The following is a 19,908-nucleotide window of genomic DNA, read 5'->3' as shown; positions in this document are numbered from 1 at the left end:
GTTCGGCTCATGCAGCATCGAACAACTGCTATACAAAGGGATTTTATGACGTTTTTGAAAAATTGGGAAGACAATGGTTTGACACCCACTTTGCAGGTTTAGACGAAGAAATGTGCACTGTCAAGCTGGCCTGTTCTCTGTCCCCGAGGCAGTCAGCCACCACCCTGCAGCCCCACGCCAACCCCACACTCTGTCTCCCTCAAGTCCCAAAGGGAGGGCTTAGCAGGCCCTGCTTCGCAGAACCCTGGAGGGAGGGTTCTGTCCTGCTCGGGCCAGGATGCCCAGCCCCTGGGGACCCCGGGGGGACATGCTGGAAGAAGTGGCGAAGGACATGTGGCCCCACCAGCCCCAGATGCCGCACGGCCGTCCTCTCCAACAATATCCTGGTGCTGAGTGATGACTCAGGTGACTCCAGCATCAGTGATTTTGTTGAAGAGGGTAGCTGCCAGCCTCCCGACCTGCCTGCCGAGCCCCAGCTGCCCTGCCCCCAACCCCACCCCACCCCATCCCACCCCATAGGCCCAGGACACGTGGGCCTATAGCAACCCCCAGCACACAGACACGGGCTTATGTGGGGAGGGACAGCCTGGGTCGGGCTCTGTCCCCACCCTGAGTCCTGAGCACAGAAGTAATACCGCAGGTGTGGTAATATCTACCCAGCACCCTACGCCTCCGCACACCCACGTGACCAGCCAGGCAGGGGGTCCAAGCCAGCAGCCGAGGCAGGCTGGGTTGGAGGTAGTGCCAGGGGTGACCGGCGTTCTCTGCAGACCCTACCCAACCCTGGGGCCGGTGGTGGCTCAAGTGAGAGAGAGCTCCAGCTCCGAGTGGGCATGGCAGGGCTGGGCCCTGAAACTGGACTCTGGCAGCTGGCAGGACCCCTGGGATCCTCCAGGCCTCAGTTCCCCCATCAATTCCCACCTCCTGGGAAGCCGAGGGTGATGGTGTAGCAGGGCTGGGAGGAGAGGGTCCTGGAGAAGCGTGGACGGGTCCAGGTGGGTTCTGGCAGGTCCTCACCCTCTCTAGGCCCCATTCTCATCTGCATTGTAACATTGGAGGCCCACGCAAACGGTCCCTCCCCAGGTCTCGGGGCTGGGCACAGGATAGGGCCCTAGGCAGGGGTGGGTGGTGGCAGCATCTCCAGTGCCCCTTCTGGCCTGGACTGTGAGCCATCCAGGTGTTGGCAAAGGACCCCTGTGCTGGACTCCCCGACCTGGCACACCCCACTGACCCTGACCCTGCCTCCGCCTCTGACCCTGCCTGCAGCGACCTGGCTCTGCGGAACTGCCTACTCACGGCCGACCTGACGGTGAAGATCGGTGACTACGGCCTGGCTCACTGCAAGTACAGAGTGAGTGGGGTGGGCTGGGCTGGGCTGGGCTGGGCATGAGGGGCGGGGCCTGCGCCGGCAGGGGTGACCCGTCCCTGTGCCAACAGGAAGACTACTTCGTGACCGCCGACCAGCTGTGGGTGCCTCTGCGCTGGATCGCACCGGAGCTGGTGGACGAGGTGCACAGCAACCTGCTTGTTGTGGACCAGACCAAGAGCGGGAACGTGTGGTGAGTGCAGCCCTGGTGGCACCGTGAGGGGCTGAGGCCGAGTGCCACCCGCCTACCCATGTCAAACCATGGCCACGAGTAGTGAGGTTGGGGGGCTGCTGGAGCCACCTGTAGTGGCCGCACGCCAGCAGCCCAAGTGGCTGGTTAGGTGGCGACCCCACACTGGTGGAGACACTGCCTGACAGGTGCACCAGGGACCCCTGGGCTGACGCCCACCCATGGCGGGGTCAGAGCACACATACAGGGCCACAAGCCAAAAGCCCATCCTCGGTATGCTGGGGGGCCTGTCCTGGGATGGGAGACTCGGTGTGCACCTGTGCCTGGGGAGAGGGTCTGGGCGGGGTGTTGGCTGCCTTCAGGGGAGTGTAGGTCAGGCTGTGCCAGGCAGAGGAGGTGACGGTGGGCGTGCTGGGATCTCCCACAATGGCAGCCTGGAAGCCCCGCCCCCATCCTGAGCACCCAGCACGGACTGTTCATTCCCACCTGGTGTAGCCTCTGAAGGGGTGGGGCCGAGCTGCCCAGGGTAGTGGTCTGCCCTGGGGTGGGCGCCCCTTCCTGCCCTCACCTCTGCGGCTTCCCCCGTGGCCCCCACCACTCCCAGGCTGCGGTCTGGCCGCCTTCTGCTTCTGGGGAACTCTCAGATCCCATGGGCCAGGCCGCCTCCCTGAGCTTTCGGGGTCTCCCCTAAGCCACTTGACTGTGCCCCATCATGGACGCTGTCCCCTCCTCACCTCTCCACCAAGGCCCCTTCCTCGCCTGCCCACCCCACCGTGCACTGGCTGGGGTCTCCAGTCACAGGGCTCTGGCCAAGGTCTGGTGACGTCTTGCTAAATCACCTCTGTCTCACTCTGCAGCCTCTTGGGACAGCCAGGGACCAAAGTGGCTAGGTGAAGCCACAGCCCACAGGAAGGAGACCCCAGTTGCCCTACTCGCCCACATGCTCTGTGCACCCCTGCCTGTTCCCCGGCCCTGCCCATGCTGGCCTGAGGCGTCCCCTCTCTCCCGCTCCCTCAGTCCCCTTCTGATGTTGGCCCTACCCTGCCTCGGGCTCCACACCTGCCCTCCAGCTCCGCCAGGGCAGCTCCCACACTGGGCAGTGTCTGGTCTTCAGTGCATCAGTGAATGAATGAATGAGTGGACAAGCAGATGGATTTGGCCAGCCTGGCCTTTATGTGCAGGCTCCACAGGTGCTGGGCTTGGGCCTGGCCAGGTGCACATTCTGTCTGCTGAAAGGAAGGGCTGTCCTCAGGGAGGGGCGGCTGATGTGGTACCAGGCGCTGGTCCTGAGGCACTGGCGTGATGGCAGGAGCTGCCCCTTCGGCACCCCAGGGATCCTGCGCGGCCCTTGCTGTGGCAGGCTGTGCCCAGCCCTGACTCACAGCTGTCACCCCACAGGTCCCTGGGCGTGACCATCTGGGAGCTCTTTGAGCTGGGCACGCAGCCCTACCCCCAGCACTCGGACCAGCAGGTGCTGGCGTACGCGGTCCGGGAGCAGCAGCTCAAGCTGCCCAAGCCCCAGCTGCAGCTGACCCTGTCGGACCGCTGGTGAGGGCCCCACCGCCCTGTCCCGGACAGCCAGGCCGAGATGGGGTATCCTGACCCCCAGGCAGAGGCGGCTCACCCTGACCCCCTGGGGTTCCAGCCCTCCCTGGTCTCCCCTCTCCTCTGAGAGGGCCTCTACCCACCACCTCTGCACCCCTGTGTGCAGGGAGGGAAGGCTTAGGGGGAGTGCCCAACCACCTCCTGTTCCCACGCTGCTGGGCCTGCCTTGGCAGATTTGGGGCGTCACTCAAGTGGGAGATGCCCTTAACGTCCCCAAGACACTGGGAGTTAGGGGAACCCCATCCCTGCCCCATGGACGCGTTCCTGGCCAGTGTTGCCTCTGACGTGGCCCCCGTGGGACCTCCTCGCAGGTACGAGGTGATGCAGTTCTGCTGGCTGCAGCCGGAGCAGCGGCCCACAGCTGAGGAGGTGCACCTGCTGCTGTCCTACCTGTGTGCCAAGGGCGCCACCGAAGCAGAGGAGGAGTTTGAGCGGCGCTGGCGCTCTCTGCGGCCCGGCGGGGGCGGCGTGGGTCCTGGGCCCGGTGCGGCGGGGCCCACGCTGGGCGGGGTGGTGGAGCTCGCCGCCGCCTCGTCCTTCCCGCTGCTGGAGCAGTTCGCGGGCGACGGCTTCCACGCGGATGGCGACGACGTGCTGACGGTGACCGAGACCAGCCGAGGCCTCAACTTTGAGTACAAGTGGGAGGCCGGCCGCGGCGCGGAGGCCTTCCCCGCCACGCTCAGTCCGGACCGCCCCGCGCGCCTGCAGGAGCTGTGTGCCCCCGACGGCGCGCCCCCCGGCGTGGTTCCGGTGCTCAGCGCGCACAGCCCCTCGCTGGGCAGCGAGTATTTCATTCGCCTAGAGGAGGCCACGCCCGCCGCCGGCCACGACCCCGACTGCGCCGGCTGCGCCCCCAGTTCACCTGCCATCGCAGACCAGGACGAGGACTCTGACGGCAGCACCGCTGCCTCGCTGGCCATGGAGCCGCTGCTGGGCCACGGGCCACCCGCTGACGTCCCCTGGGGCCGCGGCGACCTCTACCCTCGCGGAAGCTTGGTGCGGGACCAGCTCTGCCCCTCACGCTCGCCCTCGCCCTCTGCGGGGCCCCTGAGGCTGGCGGAGGGCAGAGCCAAGGATGCAGACTGGGGCGTGGCCGCCTTCTGTTCGCCCTTCTTTGAGGACCCACTGGGCACATCCCCCTTGGGAAGCTCAGGGGCGCCGCCGCTGCCGCTGACTGGCGAGGAGGAGCTGGAGGAGGTGGGAGCGCGGACGGCCGCCCAGCGTGGACACTGGCGCTCCAACGTATCTGCCAATAACAACAGCGGCAGCCGCTGTCCAGAGTCCTGGGACCCCAGCTCTGTGGGCTACCACGCTGATGGCTGCTGCAGTCCGAAGCAGACCCCGCGGGCCTCCCCTGAGCCGGCATACCCCGGGGAGTCTCTGCTTGGGCTGCAGGCAGCCTCCTCTGCCCAGGAGCCAGGCTGCTGTCCCGGCCTCCCCCATCTATGCCCTGCCCAGGGCCTGGCACCTGCCCCCTGCCTGGTCACACCCTCCTGGACAGAGGCACCTGGTAGTGGGGGTGACCACCTTCAGGCAGAGCCCAAGCTTGCCACGGAGGCTGAGGGCACTGCCGGACCCTGCTTGTCCCTTCCTTCTGTCCCCTCCCCATCCCAGGAGGGAGCCCCACTTCCCTCAGAGGAGGCCAGTGCCCCCGATGCCCCTGACGCCCTGCCTGACTCGCCCACGCCTGCTGCTGGTGGCGAGGTGTCTGCCACCAAGCCGGCTTCCACCCTGAATGGTGGTGGCAGCTCCCCTGAGGTGGAGGCACCCAGCAGTGAGGATGAGGACACAGCTGAGGCCACCTCAGGCATCTTCACTGACACGTCCAGTGACGGCCTGCAGGCCGAGAGGCTGGATGTGGTGCCAGCCTTCCGCTCTCTGCAGAAGCAGGTGGGGACTCCTGACTCCCTGGACTCCCTGGACATCCCGTCCTCAGCCAGTGATGGTGGCTATGAAGTCTTCAGCCCGTCGGCCGCTGGCCCCTCTGGAGGGCAGCCCCGAGCACTGGACAGTGGCTATGACACGGAGAACTATGAGTCCCCCGAGTTTGTGCTCAAGGAGTCACAGGAAGGGTGCGAGCCCCAGGCCTTTGGGGAGCTGACCTCAGAGGGAGAGGGCCCCGGGCCCGAGATACGGCTCTCTGCCTCCCTCAGTGGCCTCAACGAGAAGAACCCCTACCGAGACTCTGCGTACTTCTCAGACCTGGAGACTGAGGCCGAGCCCACCTCGGGCCCAGAGAAGTGTGGCGGGGACCAAGGTCCTGGGCCAGAGCTGGGCCTGCCGAGCACTGGGCAGCCATCTGCACAGGCCTCCCTCAGGCCTGGGGTTCCTGGGGAGGCACAAGGCTCTGGCCCCGGGGAGGTGCTGCCCCCACCGCTGCGGCTTGAAGGGTCCTCCCCAGACCCCAGCACCTGCCCCTCAGGCCTGGTCCCAGAGCCTCCAGAGCCCCAAGGCCCAGCCGAGGTGCCGCCTGGGCCCAGCCCCAGCTGCTCCCAGTTTTTCCTGCTGACCCCGGTTCCGCTGAGCTCAGAAGGCAACAGCTCTGAGCTCCAGGGGCCCACAGGACTGTTGTCAGGGCTGACTCCACAAAAGCGGATGGTGGGCCCAGGCACCCCCCGAGCCCCACTCCGCCTGGCTCTGCCTGGCCTCCCTGCGGCCTTGGAGGGCCGGCCGGACGAGGAGGAGGAGGACAGTGAGGACAGCGACGAGTCTGACGAGGAGCTCCGCTGCTACAGCGTCCAGGAGCCTAGCGAGGACAGCGAGGAGGAGGCGCCGGCGGTGCCCGTGGTGGTGGCTGAGAGCCAGAGCGCGCGCAACCTGCGCAGCCTGCTCAAGATGCCCAGCCTGCTGTCCGAGGCCTTCTGCGAGGACCTGGAACGCAAGAAGAAGGCCGTGTCCTTCTTCGACGACGTCACCGTCTACCTCTTCGACCAGGTGGGCCACTGCCGACCGGTGTCTGCTCGGGGCTGCGGGTCGCGCTCCCGCAGGAAGGGGTGGGAGCGGCCGCGACTCCTGGCGGCCAAGCCACCTGGTGCTCTCTGATCCCTCCAGGAAAGCCCCACCCGGGAGCTCGGGGAGCCCTTCCCGGGTGCTAAGGAGTCGCCCCCCACGTTCCTTATGGGGAGCCCCAGCTCTCCCAGCGCCCCCAGCCCGCCGCGGCAGGCTGATGGCTCCCCAGATGGCTCCACTGCGAAAGAGGGTGAGCCGGGGCGGGGCCGGGCCCATGATGTCACGGGAGGTGGGGCCTGGTCCGTGCCTTGTGGGAGGCGGGGCCTAATGTGTGACATCATGGGAGGAGCACCTGGCCCTTGATGTGTGGGAGGTGGGCTTTGGCCCGTGGCGTCATGAGAGGCCGCTTTGGTATGTGACGTCATTGGAGGCGGGGCCTGGTCCGCGCTGCATGGGAGGTGGGGCCTGGGCCCGTGACATCATGGGAGGCGGGGCCAGGCCCATGACTGTGGGAGCGGGGCGGCCCGGGGTCCCAGGCTGTGAGTGCGAGTGACATCGTCACCTGGGTTGCAGGTGGCGGGTTTGCGTGGGACGACGACTTCCCGCTGATGCAGGCCAAGGCAGCCTTCGCCATGGCCCTGGACCCGGCCGCACCCGCCCCAGCTGCGCCCACGCCCGCTCCCTTCTCGCGCTTCACGGTGTCGCCCGCTTCCACATCCCGCTTCTCCATCACGCACGTGTCTGATTCAGACGCTGAGTCCGTGAGAGGTGAGGCCCGTGCGAGGCAGGGACGGAGCTCCGAGGGTGGGGCCCCTCCGTCTAGGTCCCTGCCGGGCCAGCCAGGTGTCCCTACCCCTGCAGCCTCTGCCAGGTGTCCCTACCCCTACAGCCCCTGCCCACGTGCCTGACAAGTGCCCACCTCCTCGAAGGCCCCCTGCCATCTCTCCCCTCCCCTCGGTAGACCCATTATTTCCTAGCTGTCCTGGCCTGTGGCTGCAGCCTTGGGGGAAGGGCCCGTCAGCCTCACCCCTGCCTGGCGCAGGGTGCCCCCTGCGTGGCAGAACAAGCACGCAGGTCACTAGGAGGCCACTACATGACCCTGGCCATCTTCTTCCTGTTCAGGCCTCAGTTTCCCTGTGTGTAAAAGAGGACTTGGAGGCATTTGCCGAGCCTTGTTGGCCTGGGTCTAGTGATGCAGGAGAGTGGGAGAAATGGGTCCATCTCCTACCTACACACAGCCAGATCTGCTGCAGGGAAGGGGCCCGGGCTGGCCCCACAGCCCCTACTGGCCCGGCCTGTATGTGGGCCAGGGATGGAGGCCAGGTGGGAGTTGTGGGGGGGAGGCAGGCCCTGGTGTCTTAGGACCCTGTGTTCACTTTGTCGTCCTGCTTGCCAGGCCCTGCAGCAGGTGCCGGGGGTGAGAGTAAAGAGGCTTGAAACCAGGGCAGCTCCTGCTCCTCGAGGCTGGCATCACCAGAGCCCCTGCCAGGCAGCAGCGAGGATGGTGACCGAGAAGGTGGGGACCGTGTCCTGGTGGCTTTTGGCAGCAGATTCGGGTGCCTCTGCTCCACATGGTGTCCTGGAAAAACCCGCAGGATGAGAGGCCCTGGACAGTGGATTGGCCATGCTCCGCCCCGGAGGCAGAATTTGGGCTTCTGGGTTTGCTGCTAGCCCCTGGGGACGCCTGGAGTTCCAGTGGATGTCTGTACACACACACTCGAGGGGCCAGTGCCCCTGGGCACGGCGGCCCCTGCCCTCTGCTCTGCCTGCCGCTGCCGGCTGCCTGGCCTCGGAGGTCCCACATGCCCCATCTGGTGGCTCCTCCGGTGTCCTCACAGGACACTTGACACAGGACAAGGCATGGCCCCGAGACACTGGCAGGCTTGTGAGCCTCCTCCCACCCCCTGTGCCCCCATCCTTGCCTGGCTCCTGGTGGCTCAGGGCAAGGAGCAGCCCTGGGCGCCTGTGTCAGTCCTGTTTCCTCTGCCCTTATCTCAAAGTCTGTGGCTGTTTCCCCTTCACTGACTCAGCTAGACCGGTAAGCCCACCCTTCCCACAGGGAATGGGCTGTTCCCACCTGGGTCCTGCTGTGGCCACGGTGGGCAGCCAAAAAGATCAGGGGTGGAGGGGGCTTCCAGGCTGCACTCCTGCCGCCGTGGGCCCCGTTCTAGAGGTGCCCTTGGCAGGACCGTGCAGGCAGCTCCCCTCTGCAGGGCACTATCCGGTCCTGTGCCCCAGCTGTGAAAGGAGAGTGGGGGCCATACCCCGCAGTCAGTGTTGGGGGGCTCCTGCCTACAGGGAGAGGGATGGTGGGGAAGGGGTGGAGCTGGGGGCAGGGCAGCGCAGGGAATATTTTTGTAACTGCTGTGGTTGGAGCGAATGAAAGTGGGGTGACTTTAAGTTATTGTTGCCAAAGAGATGTAAAGTTTATTGTTGCTTTGCAGAGGGATTTGTTTTGTGTTTTGTTTGAGGCTTAGAACGCTGGTGCAATGTTTTCTTGTTCCTTGTTTTTTAAGAGAAATGAAGCTAAGAAAAAAAGAAACCTTTGTGTGTTGTCTCCTGAGGTCTGCCGATAAAGTCCTGGACAGGAGGGGCTGTGCCGTGGCTGGGGTAGGAACCCAATGCCACCCCTTCCTGGGGCCAGGAGGAAGCTGCCCCTCTCTTCCCCACTGCCCTTGGCACACCCTGGTGGAGGGGATGGTGTTCTGGCCCTACTGTGTCTGGGGGTGCAGGGGCAGATCCCTGCAGGTCTCCCTTCCTGCAGGCCGAGTTGGCCTGGTGGGGACGGGTGAAGAGAGTGGACCTACAGGCCTCTCCAGGACAGCCTCCTCCCTGCCCTTTGAGGGCACTGTCTGTCCCTGGGCCCAGGGTGGAAGGCGGAGTCAGGAGAGTTGAGCACAGCTGGGCTCCCCTGCACCCTCTGCTGGCCAGCTCTCAACTGCCCTCCTGACCTGCCAACTCTGCAGCTTCCTGTCCCCGGGCTGTGAGTGGCTGCAGGCGGGAGTGGGCTCTGCTGGAGACTCCTCCCCAGGCAAGGGCTGCTGTCACCAATGCAGCTCTCACCACATTGTATTTCACCTGACAGTATCGAAGAACACAGATCTGCTAATGAAGTGTTAAAACCCCCAGCTCCAGCAGAGTTCCCCAGTGCCTGCAGGAGTGAGTGGCGGTGGGCGAGGTCCACCCAGGAGTCCTGGGACAGAGCCCAGGAGCGGGGAAGCCCCCACCTGCCAGCAGGTACCCTGGTGACCCCGCACAGCACCTGACAGCTGGCCTTTGGCCACAGGAGAGAGCTGGGCGGCCCTAGCAGCAAGGTTCTGGATGGGAGGCTGGGTAGGGGGGAGGCTGGGGAGGCCCTCGCAACACTGCCAGTGGGAGTGAGGGGTCCAGGAGAGCCCCACTGAGGGCCATGGAGAGGGACCAGGCCCCACACTCCAGGCGCACCTGCTGGGCCTGCAGGGAATGACGTGCTTATGGGAAGTTCATCTTCCAGCCAGGATGTGGGCGCTCCCATCCCCATGCTCCCGGCCCTCTGGCCCTTGGGTGGACAGATCACACCTGGTGCAGAAGGAGCCTGTTTATTAGGCAGGAGAAGCAGCAGGGCAGCCGGGCTCCCCCCCAGCCACCAGCTGGCCAAATGTCCTCCCTTGACCCAGGGGCACCCCAGGGCTCCATGGCCATGTGACCAGAGGTGAATACCCTCAAGAGGTGGCCTCTCGGCCCTGGGCAGTGCAGCCAGTGGGTCTCGGCCCTTCAGGGGCCTGCGCCCCCCTGTGCCCAGCCCTGCCCAGAACAGCTGGGATCCAGCCCAGGCCAGACTCAAGTGGGGCGAGGCCAGGCAGCCGGGGCCTGGATGTTCTCTTAACAGGAGCGCGCAGAGGATGACAGAACAGGCTGCATGGGCAGAGCGGGGGAAGCCGCCGGATGGGCAGCGCCGCAGATGTGGCCATCAGCTGAGGAGAGGGGCAGACCTGTCGTTGGTCACTGTCGGCTTCAGCTGGACATGGGCGAAGGGATTCCTGAAAGAGAAAAACGTGGTTTTAATTTAGGGCAGAAGCCATGGGTAAACTCTGGCACCTGGGCTGCCCAATGCCCCAGGGATCCCCAGTGCTGGATGCCTACAGTCCGATCTCAGGGCACAGAGAGCTCGCAGACAACAGAGGCTGCTCTGGGGGGCAGGGAGGGTCAGGTGCCATCTGCAAGGCTGCCTGACCCCAAGGTGCACCACCCTCTGCTCACCCTACGTGACCTAGACAAGGCAGGGTGCCCCCACTCTGATCCATCACCCTCCCAGCAGCGTGGGTGGGCAGGGCAGGGTGGGGCGGGGCAGGCCAGCCGCACCCTCCCAGTGAGGGGTGGACATCACCACTGAGGCTGGGGACTCAAGACAGCCCTGAACCGGGCACACATCAGTTTGGTGGCCCCCCACCAGGCCAGGCCCACACCCAGGGACACAGCTTGGCAGAGCGCCCAGCCCAGCCCAGCCCTGGCATGGGGGCATCCACAGGAAGGCAGGTTAGTCTCGCGGCTCCCTCAGGGCTGCAGATGGACACCCACGGGCCCTGCAGAGCAGCTGGCCACCCACGGGCCCTGCAGAGCAGCTGGCCATCCCCTGGCCAGACAGTTGTTCCCCTGCTAAGGGCTCAGCCACCTGTCCCCCCGGGGGTGCCGCGCCCTCCCCCATGTCCCTGGGGCCACAGCTGATGCACAAATACGACTCGAGACAAGAATTCGAAATGGAACAAGATGAGCACGGATGAGAAGGACCCTATGGATGAGAGGGGAGCCTGGGCCTTTCTCTTTGGAGTCCCCACCTTCGGAGGGGATAGCACAGGACAGGATGGGGGATGTCAGGCAGCTCCAAGGGTGACAGTACAGATGGCATGTGGACGTTAAGACGCAGCAGGGACGGGACTGTGCTCCGGCAGAGCTGTGCTTGGACTGGAGCCATTACCTGGAGCGGAGTCACCTCTGGCACAGTTGGGTCCACAGGAGCCTGGGCAGCCAGGAGCAACCCCCGGGGTGGGCAGGCAGGGCTCCATCCAGCTGCCCAGGAGGCGGCGCAGGGCAGGGGCAGCTCCCTAAGCTTTCCTGAGGACTTTTGTGTTTTCTAAGAACCTGAAACACTTCAGACTGAGTTTTTAAGAGAATGAAATATGTGGAAGAGACTGATGGGTCTGCGGAAGGCTCTGAGACTTCCAGATGGCGTCTGAGCGTTGGCACCCTGCTGAAAGGATCTTTTGATCTCTCAAATGCACTGGAGCCTCAGGGTCTGCTGGATTCCCGGCTGCTTTCAGCTTTGATCTGTGCAGCTTTGCCCTTCATGGGGCCTGGGTAGGGGCTGCCTGGGGGTCCGATGGTGAGGATTCCACCTCTATCCGTGATGTCGGCCCATGCCCTGTCTCCCTGCCAGGCTAGACCCACCCCTAGGGAAATGCTCTGAGTCCTTCCACAGGCCCAGGGTCCGGAGGGAGCTCCGGGGAGATTAGAAATGGGGCTGGCTGGGCGCGGTGGCTCCTGCCTGCAATCGCAGCACTCTGGGAGGCCAAAGCAGGAGGAACCACTTGAGCCCTGGAGTTCAAGACCAGCCTGGGCAGCAAAGTGGACCCGTCTCAAAAAGAAAAAAAAAAAAAAAAAAAAGGCCAGGCGTGGGAGTGGAGCATGCCTGTGGTCCCAGCAACATGGGGGGCTGAAGTGGGGGGATCGCTTGAACCCAGGAGGTCGAGGCAGTAGTGAGCTGTGTTCCCACCACTGCACTCCAGCCTGGGTAACACAGTAAGACCCTGCCTCAAAAAAAAAAAAAAAAAAAAAAAGAAATGTGGGTTCCCAGAGAAGGGGCCTAGACCTGGCCCAGACCACAGCTGAGGGCAGCACAGCTGCGTGGTTCTCACTCCTGCTCCCAAAGGCAAAGGCACAGTGCTAGCCCAGACCCCAGGGGTAGGAAGCTCTCCCACCGGTGCGGGCCTGTTCCCTAACCTGCAATTTTCTCTTCTCGTCTCCCAGAATGGTGGGACTAGGTGGAGCCCGCTGAACCATCCACACTGGGTGGCTCTGAGGCTGCAAATGCTGTATCCAATCTCAGCCTGACAGGGGCAGCGGGTTGGCGGGGACGGGGAGAGCACAGGCCAGAGCCCAAGGCTGGCTGGGAGAGCAGGTCCATGCGGAGAGGCTGGGCGGCCCCATTTCCCCCACTCTGGCCCCTACCCCTCAGCCGCCTGGGACAGACGCGCCCAGGAGGCCTGCAGGGAGCTCACTGTGCTGAGAGTGGGGGCCTAACAGCCAACAGAATGTGACGAAGTTTGGAGCCCAAGGTCACCGCATGGAAGCCACAGACATTGCTCCCTGCCAGAGGACACACGCCAGGCCCCACCTCCTGCAGGACGTGGCCCTGGGCAGCGATTGCCACGAACTACCCAGTGACACCACCAGCACCTCTCCAGCCAGCGAAGGAAAGTCACCAGACAGGTCCAAGAGCAGAGGGCCCCAAGGAGGGCCTGCGTCATGTTTGGGGAGCTGCTGGTTTGGGGAGTTCAGAGGCCTGGGCTCTTGTCTCCTCACTGAGAGCCGCCCCTCAGAGGCTGCTAAGCAAGGCTGCAGGGGTGACCTAGTGGCTTTTGTAATTTTTAAATTGCATTATTATTTTGAGACAGGGTCTTGCTCCGTCTTCTGGGCTGGAATGCAGTGGTGTGACTGTAGCTCACTGCAACCTCCACCTCCGGGCTCAAGCAATCCTCCCACCTCAGCCTCCTGAGAAGCTGGGACTACAGACGCGCGCCACCATGCCTGGCTAATTTTTACTTTTGTCAAGATCGGGGTCTCCCTATGTTGCCCAGGCTTATCTCGAACTCCTGGGCTCAAGAGATCCTCTCGCCTCAGCCTCCCAAAGTGCTGGGATTACAGGCGTGGGCCACGGTCCCGGCCAACTGGCCGCTTCAAGGCATGGATGCCAGTGCTGCAGAGCCAGCTGTGGCCAGGAGGGCTGGGCATGGGCACTTCTGCCAGGAAGCTGGCCAGGGGGCCTCTTGGGGTTTGAGGGACTGGGCACCCCTCCCCTGCCCACGGGGGGCTCTTGGTGTGTCCTGGGGATCCCGTGCCCACCACCCCTGCAAACCCACACGGCCTGGAAGAGTCCACCTCCCCGCGGCAGAGCAGCTTCCCACTCCAGCCCCACGGAACTCGGGAGCGCCTCGGAATGCAGGCAGTCGTCTAGGATCATTTCCTGAACCAACGCCTTGAACGTGAGGCAGAAGGATTCCGAGAAGAAACAGCCATCACAAAGTGCGTTTTGACCAGTTAGGCGACTCCAGACTCCAGACCCTGAGCCGGGCGGACAACACCGGTTCTGTCTTCTGGCGTCAGCTGCTTCTCTGTGTCTTCGGAAGGTGGGCCCTTCTGGAACCGCGTCCAGCGTGGGCGCTTGGGCCTCCGCTGACAAGTATGGACAGCGGCCAGGGGTGCTCCCCCCTCCACTCTCATTCCAAGGCCCCCTTCTCAGGGCCCAAAGCTGGGGCATGGCAGGGTGGCGATGGGGTTGGGGAGTCCCTTGACCAACTGCAAGTGGCTTTCGACACCCCCAATCTCAGCTGAGTTGTCAGACCAGGCAGACTGTGTGGCCAGGAAACTGGCCCCTGGCGCTGTGGAGTGGTGCTGAGCGCCACCGCCCCACTGGCACTGCCACCCAGGGTCTCTGCCCTCCACCAAGGGACGTGGTCCCTGACACAGGCTGTGCCAGCCTCATCTCTGAGCCTTCACCCCTTCCAAGTCTCACCAGGTGAAGGCAGCCCCCTCGCTCAGAGGGACCTGGATGAGTGGGGGGTATGGAGGTCTCCCAGAAACAGCATCTCAGAAGGGAGAAAGATGGAGGTAGAAGGCAAGGTGGCGGCCAGGGCCAACCCAGAGCATCTATGCTATCCAGTCCCCAAAGTTCAGGAGCATTTTTCTACAGAACCTTCCAGAATTCATGCCGAATATCAACAACAGAAAGGCAGCAAAGAAGACAGATCCGTGATCTGCCTGTGGCTTGGCTGCCCATGGGCCAGGATGCCTGCTGTGACCACCAGGGAGACGCAGGGACCAACGTCCTTTGTGAAGGATGCAGGCACTGGCTTTGCAGAGCCACCCTCCTAGCAACTTAGGGATGGGAGGGTGGTGGGAAGCAGGACCCACCCACACACAGGTGCAGTGGATTGGAAGGTGTGGGTAAGGGCCCCATATGAGGGCACAGGGCCTGCTCCTGGGCAGCCCGGCACATCCCAAATATACACTGGGCACCAGGGAAGTGGCCCACTCAACCTGCGAGGAGATGGGCTCAGACCCGGACTCCAGAGTCCCACTGGAGTTGGAGCCATAGTGGCCCTGTGGCCCCTGGAGTGAGCGTCAGCTCAAACCTGGACCCAACAGTCCTCCAGGTCTGCAGGTGCACACTTGGGATGGAGCCAGTTGGGTCCATGCTGTGGGGCTTGGGGGACAGAAGAGGCAAGGTCAGACTAACAGCACAGCCCCATCGCCAGTGGGCCCAACACCTGGCTCCAGTGCCTATGGAACTCCCCGGGGCTCTCGCCAGGACCCCAGCCGCCAGTCTCCACGAGGCTGTCATCCTTACCAGCCCCAAAGGCACACACACCCGAAGGAGCCCAAGCTGGCGCTGCAAGTCAGGCGGGAAAGGCCCAGGCTGCAGCTGCTTGCCGGGGTCACCCCTTGACTATAACTAAAGTGCCCAGCAGGGCAGGAGAGGACCACAAAGAAGGTCAGGGCCAGAGCCATACCCAGCAGTGAGGGGAGCCCCGGGCACAGCCAGCCAAAGTCCATAAGCTTCCAGGAGGGGAGAAGGAGACTGTGAACCCAAGGAGGGGACCCAGTAGAGAAGGCCCAGCACCCAGAGCAAGAGGCAGGCTCAGTGGACCCCTGGCCCTGCCATGCAGCCAGGCCCTCCCCACCCACGCTGCGTGGCTGAGGCCAGAGGACCTGTGTAGACCCACTGGCCAGTGACCGCACAAGAACGCCAGGCAACTTACTAACTCTAGTCAGGCGGCTCAGAATCTGGCCACTTCCACATCGGCGCTGCAAGGAAACACAAGGCTCAGTTGGAGGCGGCATGAGGTCTGAGGACTCGGGGTTGCAGAGGAGGGGGAACCACGGGCGAGCTGCCAGGAGACCGAGAACCCTGGAGCACTTGGGAGTCGGCACAGAGCTGGGGCTCTGGCTCTCCCTGGACGGCGCCTGCGGACCCGGCCTCACTTGCCGGCCTGAAGAGAGCCAGGAGCCTGCCTCAGCCGCAGGTGGCCCCGCACTTTCCCCTGGGGCGGCGGGGCCCCCGCAGAGCCCTGGCACAGTGAGTGACTGTCACTGGGCCAGCACTGTGTGCAAGCCCAGGTGATCTAGCAGGCGACTGAGTGCCAAGAAAATACCTGGCAGAGGCAGGCACGAGGCGGGGCCCCCACGGCCCAGACGCATGCCGGGAACCGGAAGGAGGTCCATACCCAACTCGTGCAATAAATAAAACTTTTATTCAAACAAGTAACTGCAGTACAGGGCACAATTCAGATTTTTTAAAAAGGAAAGGAAACAGGAAAAAAATATGTTCAGCACTTTACATCTTCATACAAGTGTTGCTGTTTTGTGTCTACATTCATCCATTGAGCATGGAATCCCCTGGATTTGAAATCTTTAGCGGAGCGGGAACGCCGGCGCGGCGGGGTCTCTACATAGGGCCCGGTCCGCCCTCGAGTTCCCCTTAACCTCAGGCGGTCCGCGTCTGGAGCTGCTTCCCACACAAACCAGGCCACACCCCAGGCCACGGGGAGGTGTGCGGGAGGCTTTTGCTAAACCACATCAGATAAAGGAGCGTCGCAGCTTCCCAGGGGCTCCCACCAGCAGGCAGGCTGAGCCGGGCTGTGCCCTGCACTCAATTCCCCAGAGTTCAGTGTGTGAAGAGACAATACCAGTAGCCACTGAGTCCACTGTGTTTGTTTCTAAAGTCACCAAGACACACAAAAAGACGAGAGCGTTTAGGAAGAACCAGGCAGGAACCGCCTGTCTCCCCCAGGTGGGGGGTGTGGGTGCGACGTGCCCAGAGCTGCCCTCCCCCGGCCGGGCCTGGCCCACACACCCTGCCCCGAGCAGCCAGGTAGCCCGGGGCAGCCTTGATGCCCTCACAAGGCTGGTCAAAGGATTGTGGGGGTGGGGTGGTCGCTGGAGGTCTTTGGAGTGTCCGTGTGCGGCCAGCCGGGCAGCGCCTGCCCCCGACCTTGCTCCTGCCGGTGCCCGACGGGAGGCGAGGCCACTCTGCCACGCTGCTCTATGTACACTTGGCCCGCAGCGTCCGGAGGGAGAAGCCCTCAGGTGCCCGGGCCCGGCCTCCCTCACAGGAGCGGCCGGCTTCCTCAGGAGGCCCCTCGAGCTTGGCACGAGCCCCCTTTCTCTGCGCAGCCCTCCACAGGGTCCGGGGTGACCAGGGACCCCAGCACCTTCCCTGTCTGGACAGAGGCCTTTGCGCCGGGAAAGTCAGATGCGAGATAACAGCGCACACCGGAGTCCATGCAGATCGGTTTTTGTTTTTCAGGAAAAAAAAAAAGTCCTTTTTCCTGTTTTTTGTTTTTTGTTTTTTTTTTTCAAAGATTTTTCTTTTTCTCCAAACTTTAGACCTGGCTCACGGCGAGCCTTAGAAAAGCAGTGAGTGCCACAGACACTGCAGGGTGGGGCCGAGGGTGCCCCGCACGGCCCAGCAGGTCCTGCCTGGCAGTTTCTGCTCGAAAGGCTGGGACACACAGGGTGGGGCGCGTAAACACTGGGGCGGGGGGGGCGGATGGAGCAGCACCATGGACCCTGGGGGATCACAGAGTCTGGGGTCACCAACCAAAAGGCAGGGGCAGGTGGAAAAGAAAACCCAGGAACAAACCAGCAAGAGCTGAGGAGGAAAACAGACGGAGACCAGGGGGAAGGCGCGGAAGCTCTTCAGAGCAGCGGCTGCCCGGGGTCAGCGTCCTCACACTGTGGACACCAGCGTGCCGCTGCCACTGCGAAACAAAGCACGGGACGGCTGCCTGGCTGCACAACGCTGCCCAGCCACAGGCAGCGACTCTGCCCGCACCAAGCAACGCCCCTTTCAGCAGCTCCCGTTGGCCTCCTGGCCCTCCAGGAAGGCAAAGGACAGGGGGGGAGTGCAGGCTGGGGGCAGAGGAGGCTGCAGCCCCAGCCGCGGATGCCGGCCTCAGCCACCCTCCCCAACCTTGCCTTTGCCTGACAGGGATGGATGGGGCCAGCCAGATGCGATGAAAGAGGGGCAGGGCCCAGGGGGGTTTCCGTGTCACTCGGAGAGAGCAGGAGGCCCTGGGGGATGTCCCTGGCTCTGGCAGAGGTGAAGGGCCAGGCTGGGCCCTAAAGGAAGAAGAGATGGCCCCAGGTCCTAGGAGAGGGACCTGCCCCACCCAGCCTCTTCACACCCACCCACGGTCCCAAAGACAGGTCTGAAAGCCCCTTACCTGCTCATGGACCGCGCTCCATAGTCATCCAGGCCCTGGAGGGAGAGGCGGAAACACGTCAGGCCAGGTGACGGGGCCTGTGGTCACTCCCACCCGGTGCCTGTGGTCACCCACAAACGGTCATCCTGCCTGGGCAGGGTTCAAACCGTGTTCCCTCGGAAGGCTCCCCATCTCCTGGCTGCAACACTCAGAGGCCTGCCTGGAGCCCCGGTTCCAGTGGTAAAGTGATGACTGCCCAAATCAATGGGGATGCCTCCTCCAGCCAGCGGCCACCTGAATTTGTAGCTTGTTGCACACCCCCAAACACACGCAAGACCGGCCTCCTGGGACCTCCGCCTGCCCCCAGGGAGCCGAGGCCCCTGCAGGGCACCTGCAGCACCTCACCCATGCCTGGGCAGGCCCCTGGGACCCCTCTGCCCACCCATGGGACCTGGGCCCAGACCCCAGCTACAGTTTCCTGGAAACTTGTCACATGTACCATCCCGGCCCGTGGGAGGGTGACACTGCCTGGGAGGAGAGCCCAGGTGTGGTGCTGGGGCTGGCTGCGCCCTTTATCTGCCAGCATGGCCTGGCCTGGGGCCTAGGGCAGGTGCAGACCCCTCCCTTGGCTCTCCCAGCACTGAGTCTACCCCAGAGGCTGACCTGTGGAACACCCACAGCCCAGAGCCCGAACCTCTCCAGGTCGCATCCTGCGGCCTCAGCTCAGGCTGTCAACCTGGGGGCCCCTCACTTGTGGGTCGACAGCTGAGCAGTCACCCAGGCTGCCTGTTATCTCAGAAAAAGGTGGGTTCTCTTCTCTCTACCCACTGCCTGAGGCCCAACCCTGGAGACTGGCCCTGGGAACAGCTGCTAGCCCAGCCAGCATCCCACAAACGACCCCCAGCTGAGAAGCCCCAGGCCGACAGGGGTCTCCAACCCTCCAACTCCAGGAACCTCCCCGGACGGCGCGGGTTGGGACCTGGCAAGCTACCACGCACACTCACATCCTGTCCCAGCCTAGACACCAGGACCGCCATGATCCTGGGCTTCCGAGGACACACACCAGGTCCTAGGACCCAGGCCCTGATCCTCCAGCTCTGGCCTCCTGGCACCAGAGGGCCCACATCCAGGGTCACGCTGACTGGAAGAGTCCAGCCACGTGCCAGGGCTGAGCAGCAAGCACTCCCATCATATGGGTATGACTGAGGGAGCCCCGTGGTTCTCATGGAAGGGATCTTAACCCCCTGGCTCTCCCAGAAGGTGGCCGGGTCCAGGCCCACCTCTAGGCCAGCCACTTCCCAGCCCAGACGCTGCCCCCTTGGGCAGAGCAGTGAGCTGCCCATGGCCGGCTGAGGGCACCATGAGGGACGGGCCCACCCCACCCCACCCCACCCCACCCCACCCCACCCCAGCGTGCCAACACAGGGAGCCTGCTGGGGCGAGGCGAGCAGCCTGTGGCCGAAGCAGGGGTGTGCACACATTCCTAAATCACGGAGCCTTCACCCCAGGCCTGTCCAAAGAGACCCAGACCCCCAGGCGCCTGGCCCCTCAGCGGAGGCTCCAACGTGGGACGGCAGGCTGAGCCCACTGTTCCACCTGCGGGCCCTCCTAGCCCAGCCCGCCCGCTGACCTGGGAGAAGGCGGGCACAGCCACACTGTAGGGCCTCTGCTTGAAGCCGCTGGTCGTCTGGGCGGGGAAGGCCCGGGAGGCGGCGCCGTAGTCGGGGGGCGGGATGGCCAGGTCGTCCTTGTCCAGGAGGTTGCCGGTGCTGCTGCTCTTCCCTTGCTGCAGGCTGCAGGGACAGGGACTCAGAGATGGCCCAGCAGGCCAGACACCCCCAACACCCCACAACCCTGTGGGCTCCCTGGACGGCCCACCCTCACCTACCCCACGCCACATGCGGGAAACTGCTCTCAGGCCAAGGCTGCAGCCGGCCATGGGCCAGGCCAGTCTGGCCTCCCTCCCTCCTCCTGGCCATGAAAGTGAGTCAGGAGGACTCCAGAGGGGCTGGGCTGCCACAGCAACCCCAACCCTCCCAGCAGCCATGCACCCCGCCAGCTTTCAGCTACTGCGATTCTCTGAAGGCTGGGAGAACCTGGAGCACCTGGGACAGCCAGGTCCTTGCACACCTGGCCCCCAGGTGCTGCCCCTACAGCACCTGCTGCCTGCACTGGTGTCCCCAGGGCTCTCGGGCCCCACCGCACAGGGTACCACCATGCTTCCACCCTGAGGGCCTCAAGCGCCCAGCTCTCAGGGCCACTGGGGATGGCCCTGCAGTAGCAGACAAGGAGCCAGAAGCCCATCCCAGCTTTCCAAGCCCAGGGACCTGCTGGTGCCA

At 64.0% G+C, this 19,908-nt stretch overlaps 2 protein-coding genes and 1 pseudogene across 13 annotated transcripts in view; 1 reads left to right on the top strand and 2 right to left on the bottom strand.

The window, feature by feature from the left end:
- The window catches only part of LOC105469289 (apoptosis associated tyrosine kinase), a 45,731-nt gene extending 37,786 nt beyond the window's left edge, over positions 1-7,945 (top strand). For 6 of the 7 annotated variants that reach the window (XM_011720152.2, XM_071081797.1, XM_011720156.3 and 3 more), the window contains 7 exons: positions 1,267-1,351; positions 1,438-1,559; positions 2,955-3,104; positions 3,473-6,095; positions 6,213-6,360; positions 6,684-6,878; positions 7,507-7,945. In XM_011720152.2, the coding sequence (XP_011718454.2) occupies positions 1,267-1,351; positions 1,438-1,559; positions 2,955-3,104; positions 3,473-6,095; positions 6,213-6,360; positions 6,684-6,878; positions 7,507-7,547 (3,364 nt within the window). In that variant the 3' untranslated portion in view covers positions 7,548-7,945. The remainder of the gene's footprint in view (positions 1-1,266; positions 1,352-1,437; positions 1,560-2,954; positions 3,105-3,472; positions 6,096-6,212; positions 6,361-6,683; positions 6,879-7,506) is intronic. The other variant, XM_071081796.1, reaches the window with a different exon arrangement.
- An 816-nt stretch (positions 7,946-8,761) lies between these two features.
- On the bottom strand, positions 8,762-10,056 carry LOC139359262 (uncharacterized; annotated as a pseudogene).
- Positions 9,672-19,908, bottom strand: part of LOC105469290 (BAR/IMD domain containing adaptor protein 2) — a 77,907-nt gene continuing 67,670 nt past the window's right edge. For 3 of the 6 annotated variants that reach the window (XM_011720162.2, XM_011720166.3, XM_071081800.1), the window contains 3 exons: positions 19,200-19,362; positions 17,591-17,625; positions 9,672-10,129 (listed from right to left, as the gene is read on the bottom strand). In XM_011720162.2, coding sequence (XP_011718464.1) covers positions 10,060-10,129; positions 17,591-17,625; positions 19,200-19,362 — 268 coding nt within the window. In that variant the 3' untranslated portion in view covers positions 9,672-10,059. Of the gene's footprint in view, positions 15,171-15,597; positions 17,126-17,590; positions 17,626-19,199; positions 19,363-19,908 lie in introns of those variants that run through there. The other 3 variants (XM_011720164.2, XM_071081799.1, XM_011720163.2) reach the window with 3 other exon arrangements.

Source organism: Macaca nemestrina, chromosome 17 (assembly GCF_043159975.1).
Source record: "Macaca nemestrina isolate mMacNem1 chromosome 17, mMacNem.hap1, whole genome shotgun sequence".
Lineage (NCBI taxonomy): Eukaryota > Metazoa > Chordata > Mammalia > Primates > Cercopithecidae > Macaca > Macaca nemestrina.
This window is presented reverse-complemented; position numbering and strand designations above follow the sequence as displayed.